This window comes from Fukomys damarensis, unplaced genomic scaffold (assembly GCF_012274545.1).
Source record: "Fukomys damarensis isolate Sample0158 unplaced genomic scaffold, DMR_v1.0_HiC HiC_scaffold_14, whole genome shotgun sequence".
Lineage (NCBI taxonomy): Eukaryota > Metazoa > Chordata > Mammalia > Rodentia > Bathyergidae > Fukomys > Fukomys damarensis.
In genome coordinates, this window is record NW_022900926.1 from 63,556,486 (window position 1) to 63,569,173 (window position 12,688).

The 12,688-nt window shown below is 45.0% G+C and overlaps 2 protein-coding genes across 3 annotated transcripts in view; one reads left to right on the forward strand and one right to left on the reverse strand.

The window, feature by feature from the left end:
• The window catches only part of Frk (fyn related Src family tyrosine kinase), a 113,425-nt gene that overhangs the window by 12,783 nt on the left and 87,954 nt on the right, over nucleotides 1-12,688 (reverse strand). Inside the window, exon 1 of one of the 2 annotated variants that reach the window (XM_010614050.1) lies at nucleotides 2,491-2,708. The exons of the other annotated variant lie outside the window; for it this stretch is intronic. Coding sequence (XP_010612352.1) covers nucleotides 2,491-2,683 — 193 coding nt within the window. The 5' untranslated portion in view covers nucleotides 2,684-2,708. Of the gene's footprint in view, nucleotides 1-2,490; nucleotides 2,709-12,688 lie in introns of those variants that run through there. 2 annotated transcript variants of the gene reach the window in all.
• On the forward strand, nucleotides 1,859-7,408 carry LOC104855227. The gene is made up of 4 exons (XM_010614051.1): nucleotides 1,859-2,360; nucleotides 3,401-3,585; nucleotides 4,254-4,384; nucleotides 7,202-7,408. The coding sequence occupies exons 1-4, from the start codon at nucleotides 2,076-2,078 to the stop codon at nucleotides 7,258-7,260; spliced, it is 660 nt and encodes a 219-aa protein (XP_010612353.1). The 5' UTR covers nucleotides 1,859-2,075; the 3' UTR covers nucleotides 7,261-7,408.

Here is a 12,688-nt window from a genome sequence, read left to right on the forward strand (position 1 = left end):
AAAAACTGTCCATTCTTGGAAGCCTTGATTAAAACAATCTGTCAAACTCTCTATCACTCTGGCAAGGCAATGAAAGGCCCCTTGTCCATTTCAGAAGTCACAATGTCCAGAAAGTGAAATCCCAAAGGTATTTGGAAACAGTATGACTCTTCCTGGTGGTTTTGTTTTACACAGAATCTGATGACTTGGAGACTGAAAAGGAGCGGAATCCTCAGTACTCTCTCCCAGTATCAGAAAGCAATCCTCAGGGCCATTCAGTACACGGCCCTTCAATGGGACATGATAACAGAGCATCCTTCCAAGTTCAATACAAGCAGGTCTGAGGGTCTAAAGTGATGCAGTTCTCCTGTGCCACCTTCCTGCAGGATTGCTTAATCTAAGGTAAATCTTACAGCATCTGAAAGAATAAATGGACTGCATGCTATTTAGGTAGTCTGATTCATGGGGATTCTTTGTTACTCTGGCCTGACACCACCAACAATCTATTCTGGTAATAGCACTCCAGTTTTCCTCAGAGCATCACTGCTCCTAGGTAAAAGGGTGATGATGTACAGGGACCTGATGCCCACCCAGAGCAAGCAAAGCTCAAACAGGGCAACCATAGGCAAGAGGTCTCCAGGGAGCCTGGGAAGACAGGAAGAGTTTTGCTGCTCCTATTGTTTTGTACTTTGTTTTCATTTTCATTTTTACTGCTGGGAGTTGGGAGCTACTGGTCAAGACCTTTCCGCCAGCTAGTAGAAAGCTCCCTTGAGAGGAAAGGCAGCCCAGTGCAAGTAGTCATGGTTTGAAAAGTAGAGCTTAATGCCTGGATCCAGGCCAGGCTGGCTTCCCAACTACAGGACTGGATTACTTTTGTGTAAATTTGTGTGAATTGGGTTTTCAGCACCTGCACCTAATGTATTGATGAATACAATTTGTACTCTTCTCTCACTTAGCGCTAAGTTATCAGTAAGCACTGAACAGCATTCACCACAAATACAGTGTTTTAGTCACATTCCTGTCACTGAAAAATAATACGTGATACCACAACTTAGAGGAGGACAGGTTTATCTTGGTTCACAGTTTCAGAAGCTTTAGTCCATGGTTGGCTGGCTCACACAGAGAAGGCATGGTAGCGCCGACCAGGTAGATTCATCCAGGGCCACACCCCAACCCCAGCACGATGGACACACAAGCTCAAGACAATGGCCCATGCAGAAAAGAGCTGCACAGGTATGTAAGCAACAGCCAGAGGCCTGCCCCAATGCCATCGGTAAGTGAGCTAAGATCCCAGGGGAAACAGTGTGGAGGAGAGCAGTGCACCTTCAGGCAGGTCAAGCCAGGGCCCTATCCTAACTCCTGCCACTTGGGCAAACAGGCCCAAACCAAGGGCCAGCCTGGAAAAGTGCTACACAGGAATACAAGCAATAGCTAGGGGCCAGTCCCGGCACCATCGTTAAGTACAAGAACACCATAGCCAGAAGCCTGCTCAGCACTGAACACTGCACTTTGTGACTGAGTTCAGGATCTTTGTGTGAACAGTTGTCAGTGTGCACTTGAGAATTACAGCCTGCTGTGGATCTTCCATGCCTGGCCACGCAGGGGATATAATTGGAAATGGTTATATCCTTTAAGGAAAATTGCTATGGGCATTTGTGGCACATTTCTATGGTCCCTATTGAAACTGAAATTAAAGTCAACATGGGAAAGAAAATCCAGCCGATCTCTAAGTGATGACCCTGAGCACAGTGTCTTGACAGAGAATGAATTCTTCAGATTGAAAAACACAACTCCTACTGTGCCTGCATCTACTTATTTGTTGCAACAAAACTTAAACGTCACCAAAGTCTCACATCCCAGACAGCTTTCCTACTTTCTCATTGTTACTGAGGAGCACACCCATTTGTTCCACTGTGAAAAGGAAGGGGCCACAGGGTCTTCCTATCAGAGGGGGAGCCTCAGCTTATGGGCCCCAGCAGATGACCTCACTTCCTTGGTGACAGGTCCAAACAGAACTCGGAACCCTAGAGTCAACAGGCACCACAGTCATGACTGCTGTCTAAGAGTCACTTGGCTGGAGACACTCAGCAGCGAAGATGCTGTGTTGCTTTCCCAGACCTCGAGGCCGCAGCCTCAGGACCCCGCGCAGGGGAAGCACTCGGGAAAGAGTGAGAGGATGGATATCTAAGTCCAGGCGCAAAAGAACACTGGCCAGGAACCGCTCAGTGCATCATGTGGGCAACACAGGCCAGGTCTCTCCAGAATCAGACACCTCGGGCCCTGAGATGAGGGGGAGCCCTGGGCAGGTCTCACTGGGCCCGGAAGCCAGACACTTTGAGAAATTGAGTCCAGGACAAGAACATTTAGGCCTGGACACCACTGTGAGTCTCCTGAACAACTCCCACCCTAGGACTTCACTCTCTGTTGGGGGGACAGGATCAGGAGAGAAGATTCTACTGGGCAGGAACAGGCACTGGGAGACTGTGAGCCCAGGGTCCTGTCCCATCTCACCCATGACAGGGCTGGCAGGAGGAGAGGGCAGTGCCCACTGACAACCCACAGCCTCCAGAACATCTAATGTGCCCCTGGGGTAGAAGCCTGTGACAAAGCTGTTTGTGTTTGGGCCCTGGATTTTTAAAAAACAGCATAAATTGTGGTCAGGCAGAGCCTCATTCTTGTGCTGGCTGATGGGCACTGTCCCCATGGAACTGCCCACAGGACATCAGCATGGAGCTGTCACAGGGGCCTGTGTGCCATAAGCCTGTGACAGACACTGAGGGCACAATAACAGCAGGTGTCATGTTGGGCACAGGATGTGAGTGAGAGCACAGGTCAGTCTGTACTGAGGACACGGGGAAAGAGCAGACCCTCGGGGACAGATTAACACCTTTACCTCCTCACTGCAGGGCTTGGGAGCAGTGACCCAGGGTCCTGCTCGCAAAGGACTCCAGACCCCATGAGCTCAGCATCCACACACTCTCTGCTCAGCCAACACCATGGCCAGGGGCAAGGTCACTGTCCACATGCTGGGGAGAACAGGAAAAAGACATGGACACTGAGTCACCTCACTCCTGCCATGATCGCACTCTGCCATGTCACCTCATTGTCCCTGCTGGCCCAGGTGTCCATGTGGATTGAGGAATCCTCTCTACCCTGGGAGGGGTCTCAGGACCCAGGGGCTATTGCTCTTCATGCACGGAGTTACACACAGCCTCTCCTCTGCTAACAAGCAGGCCTGAAATGCTAGCATTTCTAGGTGTCCCTTCTGAAATTTAATTTCATACAACAATCACTCTTCCGAGCCCTCCTGGTAGGAGCCTCTGTGGATGATTCACAGGTGGATCAGGTTTTAATCCTCCAACCCTCCTGATGAGCCATGGCTGATACCCCAACTCTATGGCTCCCCACTGTCCCATCACAGATTGGAAATCAGGAGGCCGAGAGCCTGGCAGAGGTCTGCACAGTGACGGCTCAGGCGGGCAGGCCACACACCCCGTCCAAGCTGCTGGAGCAGGCCTTCCCGGACAGCTGCCCCATCAACCGACCCTCCTTCCAGGAACCCACAAGGGCCTGCATTTCCTCCCCACAGGAGGGGAGGCTGAAAAGGTGAGTTATCCCCTCAGCAGCACACTATGGCTCCAATCTTGGGAACCTGCAAGCCCCTCTCAGTCTCAGTTGGCAACTGTGAGCAGGGCGGTGCTGAAAAAATCAAGCTCACTTTGTGACTGCAGGATGGGAAGAGGACTCTTATCATAAGGGTCGATCCTGCCCTTGGCCCCATGTTAAACCAGCTACAGCAGCAGGGGATTCACAGCAGTTCAAGGGGAGAGCAGAAGAAGCAGAGACGCTGGGCAACAACATCACAGGAACTACAGCTTGAGGAGAGGCAGGGCAGGACAGACGCCTACTGTCCTTCACTTCTTAGTTATGGAGCAGCAGCCCTGTGCCCTTGAGTGCAACCACACAACAGACACCAGACTCGGTCCTCATGGAGCTGACAGTGGGGACAGGCACGGAGACACCGTGTCAGGCTGCCCTCAGGAAGGCAGAGAGGGTCACACCCCTGAACAAGGTCTCCCTCCCATGGAGCCTCCTGTCGGGCTCTCAGGGTTACCTGAGCCAGGACTGCCCTATAGCGGGTGGGGAGAGGGTGGGGCTGGGGCACGGGCAGATGGGGCAGGAGGCTCAAGTATCCATCCCTGCACGCTTCCTGGGCAGGTAGTATGGGAGGAATGGCCTGGTCTCTCACTCTGCCTCCTATCTGCCTTCCCCAGCTCCATGTCCTCTGTCATCGAGTCCTTCCTACAGCTGCAGTCCCAGGTCCATCACACTGGCACACTTCTGCTGGCTCAGCTGGAGCGCTACGAGCCCACTGAGACAGAGCCCAAGCATGAGGAACAAGCGGGTATGAGCCTGTGGGCATGAGGGGACGGATGGGCCTTTGGACAGAGAGAGCTTCCAGGTGCTGGGCGTCCTAGGAACAGGGGACACTCAGCAGGCAGTGGGTGGACGCCGTCTGGGGCGACTTCCTGGGGAAGCTCAGAGCTCTCTGACAGGTGGTGGGAAGGTTTTGCCCCAGGAAGGAACAAAGATAGTTGGTGATCTTTCCTTCTCTCACAGCAGCGGGTCTAGCTACACCCCAAGCTGAAGTGCCAACTGGAGAGCCCATGTCAGCTCCACCTGCAGCTCCCTGTCCAGCTCTGGCAGCAGAGCCACAGCCATCACCTGGAACCCCTTCTCCACCAGCTGCCCAGCTGGGGCTCCTGGTGGCTCCTCAGCAGGGGTCAGCTCCTGAGCTCCCCTTGTGGCCAGCCCCTGCCCCACACCTGCCTTTATCCTCCATTACTATGGCTTATGTTTTGTTCCTTACTTTGGCTGTCATTTTCTGGATGTATGCAAATAATAGAGTTATTTTTAAACAAAAGTTAAGGCACTAAGGCATTGAGACTATGGCATCAGTGGGCAGGCAGGGGAAGAAATGGGGGCAAACTGGAATCTACCTGACCTTTAACCCGAGGAAAGAAGATAGATTCTGAAGACCTCCTCACCTGACAACCAAGAGCTGGAGCAGAGGCACATCCCATAAGTGCACTGTACTCAAATGTCCCCTGGGACCTCCCTGGTCCAGCTGGGGTTCAGTTCCCAAGGGACATGGGGGTGTGCCAGCCACAGACCTAACCATCAACTCCAAGCCTCATAAGACAGACAGCCAATGGTTGGCCAAAGGGAGGTCTTGGGACTGGGACAGGGACGCATGTCCCTACTGGGAAAATTTGTATCTCCAGGTCCAGGTGGGCTGGTGCACCTTCACTTCCCATTTTTCTAATTTGAGGATCCAGCTACCCAGCCTCCTGGGCTCCTTGGCTAGTTGCAATTCTGCTATTCCCCATAACCAATCCTACATGCCCAGTACCCACCTGGACCCTGCCAGACAGGAAGGAGGATCTACACTTGCCATTCCAAGTATCCATGTGAGCCTGTACCACACCCGGGTCAGCACCTGGATGCTCCACATTCAGGGGTCTCCAGCTTGACCTCAGGACCCAGTTCTGCCCAATGAGTCCTCTGAGAACACATGGTGCTGAAAGTCGCCTGAGGCCACCATAAGCCAAGAACAGGGGTTTCCTCTGTACCCTCACACCAGCCCTGGAACAAGGGCAATATCATGTTGGTTCTAGCTTGGTACGTGTGACAATAGATCAGCCATCCCTGGAGTTTCACAAAGCAGCCCCCAAAGCAGTCACATGCAGCACAAACCAGCTGTGTGTGGTGGAAAGAAGACAGGGAAGGGGTGGGAAGAGGAGGAAAATGAATAGAAAGAGGCACTGCACTGGACAAAGTTTCAACCCTGATTTTCCCCCCACTATACCTGCTTGGTGACAGCAATTACCAGGGACAATGGACTTTGTGCAGCTGCACACACAATATCTCCTCCTCTTGTGATCTCATCCCAGGGCCTGGGATGTCAGAGGAGCAAGGAGGGATCTAGGAAGGGGAGGTCAGGCAGAGGAAGAACAGGGAACCATAGTACAGGAGTGTGGCCTGAGCAGGTGGCGGTGGGACACAGTCTGTGGTTCCCCATGTGCCTCACTGGGATCCCAGGCACACCTCGTACCCATTGACCCCAATCCCGGCCCAGGAACAGCAGGCAGTGATCTTCCTTGATCATCACAAGAGGGCCAGACACCCAGTCACTGCAGATCGGACACATCAGTGAAGCCCTGTGTCCACTGTGGGTCCCACAGCACCTGCTTCTGCCCTTGTGCTCCACACCCCCACACCTTCTGGAGGGGTTGTGCTAGGCCTGGGTTATTCTTCCCCGCCCCTCACCGATACTATGCCTCAGTTAACACACCATTTCACAATACAAAAAAAATTACACAAAATTGTGAGGCCATGATAAAGGTAGCAAACTTACATGGGCAATGTAAGTGAGGTCAGGGGTAGAATGTTATATCCAAGAAACAGGTATGGAAAGAGAACAGAGATCCTATAGAACCACACATATATGGAAGAATGAATTTCAAGAAAGATGTAAAGGCCAATTGGTGAGAAAAGGATAATCTTTATGACAAATATGTCTGGATCCATGCCATACCTGAGTGTGGTCTGTATAGAGCCATGCAAAAGGTGTGATCTTTGATCCTTATCTCTTACATGCCAGGATTAACTGATCAAGTCAAAACTGACCAAAGACCAAAATGTCAATCTTTAGTCCATATTTTTATGTATGTTTGGATGTAAAAGACCACAGAAACTCTCATGTATTTGGAGGGTGATTTAACTGTGAGGTCCTATATTCAGTGAGTTCAGCGCTGAATGAGTTTCCTGTCTGAATGTGTTGTTGGAAGGTGGGGCTTTGATGAAGGTGGGTCAAAGGGGTGGAGACTGGAGGCCTGTATAATTGCCCCTGGCTTCTCCCTTGTGCTGTGCTTCTGGCTGCCCAGATATATCAGCCTTCCTCTTCCTCCCCTTCCACCATGCAGTGTCTGCCTTAGAGCTGAGCATGGACTAACCCCACTGAATTTGTGAGCCAATATGAACTTCTCCACCTGTAAGTTCCAGTGTCGAGTATTGTGGCCAGCAATGGGAAAATAAGTAATACACATTTCCATGGGACAAAACTGTTGGTCTCAAGGATTAGAGATTTCTTATAGATAACATCATCAACAGTATCCATAACAGAAACACAAATGATGGATTAGGTTGTATCAAATTTCAGAACTGCCCCTTCAAAGACATTGCTACAAGAATGAAAGCACAAGGCGCAGATTAGGATGAAATATTTGCAAATCATACATCTGAGAAAAACTTTCTATACCATAAAAGAAATATGAAGCACAACAATGAGAAAATGTTTACAAACTGAAAGCACAAGCAACGGGACTTGAAATGATATTTCATCATGGAACACATCAAGACTTCAAATAACCACGTAAGTATTTCTTATCATAATCAGTTCTCCACTAAGTGAAAATTCATTCTGCAAGGAGCTACCACTCTTTCCCTTTTGAAGAGGAAAAAATTAAAGTCTGATCACACAGGTCCGGGAGGAAGTGTAGTACCTTACTAGTGGTGCAATCACTTCAGAAAGCATTTTGGCAGCTTACGAGTTAACAATTAAGTATCTTATTGTTCTGCTCATCCAATCTCTGAATTCCCATGCAGAGAATTTTATAAGACCACATGCATCAGCGTTATCTTCAATAAGTGGAAACTAAAATGCAAGCACCAATGAATACCTGAAGGCATAAACTGGCAATGGGATTCTACACAGCAAACATGGGTCTAGATCATGGATTGATCTCAAAATAATTGTGCTTGGTGAAAGGAAGTCAGAGAAACCACACGGTATACTCTCCCTGTATAGGTTTTTTAGAAAATAGCAGCACATGTATGTGACAGAAGTCAGGTCAGTCCTTGCCTGGGCATGTGGCAGGGCAGGAAGCAGAAACATTTCAGACCACAGTAAGAAGACAAAGAATCTTTTCATTTTTACCTTTCTTCATCATAAATAACATAGCCAATTCTTCCTATTTCCCATTCCCCTCCCCTCCTTTCAGCCTTTCTTCCCTTCCCCTCTTGTCAGCCCTCCCGTCCCATTTAAACAAGCTTTATTTCCATTTTTCCTTCCATTCTGTTTTCTTTTCCTTTCAATGCCTTCTCCTTCCTCCTCGTTTCCCTTTCCATTTGAACAGGTCCTTCCTACTTCCCAGTAACTGTCCTCATTTACCCTTTAAGTTTCCCCCAGGACAGAAACAATGTGATATTTGAATTGGTGTGTCTGATTTATTTAACTTAAGATTATGGTCTTGAGGAGCAGGCATTTTCCTACAAATGATTCAGATGTATCCTTCTTATGGCAGAGTAGTAATTAATTGTATATAAATACTACAGCTTCTTTAACCATTCATCTGTTGATGGGTACATGGGCTGTTTCCAAGCCTTAGCTATTATAAATTGTGCTGCTATAAATACGGGTGTTCCTACATCACTGTGCTTTGATGCTTCTAATTCTTTCAGAAAGTTATTTAGATGAGGAATAGCTGGGTCAAATGGAACCTCTAGTTTTAGTTTTTTGAGGCATCTCCACACTGATTTCCATAGTGGTTGCACCATTCTGCACTGTCACCAGCAATGGAGAAGGGTTCTTTCTCCTCCACAGCCTCACCAGCATTTGTTACTGGTCGATTTCTGGATGATGGCCATTCTTTCTGGAGTGAGATGGAATCTCCGAGTTGTTTTAACTTGCATTTCTCAAATGACCAGGGATGCTGAGCATTTTTTCATATATTTATTTGCTGTTTGTACTTTTTCATCTGAGAAACATCTGTTCATTTCAGATGCCCATTTGGGTCCCTTCAATTCTGGGGATCTGATTTTTGTTTTTGAGTTCTTCATATATTCTAGATGTTAGTCCTTTGTCTGAGGAGCACCTGGTAAAAAGTTTTTCCCACTCTGTGGGTTGTATCTTCACTGTTGGCGGTTTCTTTTGCTGTGGCGAAGCTTTTTCATTTGATGTGATTGCAGTTGTTTCTTTGTAATATTTTCTGTGTGACAAGGTTTTAAAGCCTTTACATACACCTATGTCTTCTAGAGTTTTACCTATTATATCTTCAAGCAGATTAAGTATTTCTGTTTTAATATTTAGATCTTTTTTTTATTGAGTTTATTGGTACATTTAGGGATACAGTACAGTTACATTCATTGTTGGGATCATGTACCTTTACATGGCAAGTCTTGATTCTCAGTTTTTTCCCCTTACCTCTGCCCTCCCTTCACCCCCTCCTCCCCTCCCCATCTACAAACACTTTATTTTCATCTTTTCATTCTCTCACATTTTTTTCTTTTCCCTTTTTGTTCTTCCCCTACGTATCACACCTTCCCTACACCTTTAGCTCCTTTCCTCCCATTTCTAAATGTCAGTAATCTTATTAGAATCTTATGCATTGTTGCAGAATATTCACACCAGGGAAACTATTTGGTATTTACACATGTGGGACTTATTTATTTCACTTAGGAGTATATCTTCAATATGTATCCATTTTCCTATGAATGAATCTATTCTCTCGCTCTTTATGGCTGAGTAATATTCCATTTTATAGAAAAACCACAACTTCTTTATCCAGTTTCCAACGGATGGGCAAATAGGTTGTTTCCAAGATTTAGCTATTACAAACTGTGCCGCTATAAACATGGGTGCACATACTTCTCTGTGATATGATTCTTAGTGTTCTCTTGGAAAGATACCCAACAGAGGGATGGCTGGGTCAAATGGAACCTCCAGTCCAAGCTCTTTGAGGTATCTCCATATTGATTTCCATAGTGGTTGCACTATTTAGATCTTTGATCCATTTTGATTTTAGTTTAGAGCACAGTGACAGACAGGGATCTAGATTCAATTTTTGGCTGTGGAAAGCCAGTTTTCCCAGTGCCATTTATTGAAGAGTCTACCTTTCTTCCAGTGAAGGTTTTGGCCCCTTTGTCAAAGATGAGGTAGCTGAGTGTGCATGGAGTTTTTTCTGCATCTTCTGTTCTATTCCACTGACCAACAAGTCTATTATGTTTTTTCAATACCAGGCTGTTTTTAATCACTGTACCTTTGTACTGTAACTTCAAATTGGGGATCATGATGCCCCTGCCTTGCCTTTGTTGCCCAGAGTTTCTTTTCCTATTCTTCATCTCTTCTGGTTCCATTTGAATTTTACAATTACTTTCTCTAGCTCTGTGAGGAATGCTATTGGTATCTTGACTGAGAATGTTAACTCTGTATATCAGTTTCAAAAGTATGGCCATTTTGATTATATTGGGTCATTTTAACCAGGAACAAGGGATATATTTCCATATTCTGATATCCTCTTTTATTTCCTTTCTCAGAGAACTGTAATTTTCACTGTAGAAATCCTTCATTTCCTTACTTAGGTTAATCCCCAAGTATTTCCTTTTTCTTGGTGCTATTGTGAAAGGTATTGTTTCCCTAATTTTTTCTCACTGTACTTATTATTACTGCAAAGGAATACTATTGATTTTTGCATGGTGACTTTGTATCCTGTTATGTGCTGAATTTGGCCATTAATTCTAGGAATCTTTTGGTGGAATTTTTTGGGTCTTCTACATAGAAGATTGTGTCATAAATAAGGACAACTTAATTTCTTCCTTTCCTATACGTATCACGTTTATTTCTTTCTCTTGCCTGACTGCTCTGGCTGATGGTTTGAGAACTATACTGAAGAGGAGCCAACATCCATGTCTTGTTCCTGATGCTAGAGGTAAAGCTTTCAGTTTCTCTCCATTTAATATGGCATTGGCAGTAAGTTGGTCATGAATGGCTCTTATCAGCTTGAGATAACATCCTTCTATGTATATTTTCTTCAGTGTTTTGATCATGAATATTGGATTTTGTCAAAGGCTTTTCTGCATCTATTGAAATGATCAAGTGATTTTTGTTCTTGCTTCTGTTTATGTGGTGTATCACCTTTATTGATTTTCATACAGTCAATTATCCCCACATCCCTGGAATGAATTTTAGTCATGATATATGACTTTTTAACAATTTGCTGCATTTAGTGTGCAAGTGTCTTTTTGAGGATTGTTGAACTGTGCTCATTGAACAAAATGGCCTGCAGTTCTCTTATTTGGTTATGCAATTTCCTAGTTTTAGAATCAGGGTAATGCTAGATTTGAGGAATGTCTTTAGGAGGACTGCTTCCCCTTCAAGTTCATTAAAGAGTGGGTAGTATTAGCACTAGATCTCTAAAAGTTCTTGTAGAATTTAGCAGTGAATCATGGGGGCTTGTACTTTTCTTAGTTGGTAGTTTTTTATTACAACTTCATTTTATTGACTGACAATGAATGTTTTAGGATTTTTATAACCTCCTGGCTCAGGTTTGGATGTTCACATGCATTAGCAATCTACCCATTTCTTCTGAATTCTCCATGTTATTAGAGTATGAGTTTTCAAAGTAGTAACCAATGATCTTCTGGATTTCAGCAGAATCTGATGTGATTTCAATTTTCATTTCTAACTGCACTGATTTGGGCCATTTCTTTCCTTTTATTTTATTTTTGTTTCTTTTTTGTTTATTTATTTATTTAAATCACAGGCAAAACTATTCATATTGCCATTATTTTCTCAAAATGACTACTGACAAACAAAAACATTTATAAATATTTCACTAGGATATTTAGGAGCAACAATAATATTAATTTTTAAAGTGAGGAGAAAAGACTTTTAAAGTTTTCACCACAATAAAATAATAAATGTTAGAGAATGTAGGGTTTTAAACTGATTTAAATATTGTATAATGCATATATGTACTGAATCACACATTACCACATCAACATGTCTAGCTTTCTTTTTATACCAGTTAAAATTAAACCTAAAAAGGACATTTAGACTAAATTAAATGCTCAAGATGCAACCATTTTCCTGTACAAAAGGTGCAACTAATATGACCCTAATTCTCATGAGAACCAAATAAAAAACTAGGTAGTAATACTTAGGAGGAATTAATGAGAAAATTTAGCTTTGTATATTTTCAAAAATGCCAGTAAGCCAATATAATGAACGCCTGTGATAGGGATGAGTAAACTGAAGTCAGATCAGAGCGTGCTGCTCTGTCTCACATTTATCTATGTCTACACCATTCTATGTGTTTATTTGCACTGTATGATAAAGGGGAGATTCACTAACCTGGAATAGCAGGAAGCACTTGGAGCTTCTGTGTAGACAAAGTTCAGAAACCACTGGGAGAGCAGTACCCAAAGTCATAAAATATTGTTTCTGAAGAAGAGCTCATTCAAATAAAACACATAAGTAATTTTACTAATTTTAAATTTTGAAGTTAGTGGCAAAAGACTCATTGACAGACCAGAGTTAAATATTTAGTTTATACAGAAACACTAGTAACTGTATGAGCTTGTCAACTGCCACGGTTGGGAATGTCCAACTACTTACTTTAGGGAGTAGGGAGAGTACCATGGCCTTGTGGATTTTCTTAAAGCACCTACCCGCTGCTCCATCAAAGACCCCTCACCCTAGATTCAGTGATCAAGTCTTGAGGAAAAACTCCAAAGAGAATGGCGATCATGAATCTCTTGAGGTGCTCTGTGCCCCAGAAATACCTTATTTCTCCAACAATTTTGAAGGAAAATTTTTGCAGGATATATAAGTTGTTGTTGGAAGTTGCTACCTATTTGGACTTGAAAC

Coding starts and splice junctions, on each gene's coding strand:
- LOC104855227 (XM_010614051.1), top strand. CDS start 2,076: ATGCTGTGTTGCTTTCCCAGACCTCGAGGCCGCAGCCTCAGGACCCCG. Junction 2,361..3,400: donor ATTTAGGCCTGGACACCACT/GTGAGTCTCCTG, acceptor GTCCCATCACAG/ATTGGAAATCAGGAGGCCGA. Junction 3,586..4,253: donor CAGGAGGGGAGGCTGAAAAG/GTGAGTTATCCC, acceptor TGCCTTCCCCAG/CTCCATGTCCTCTGTCATCG.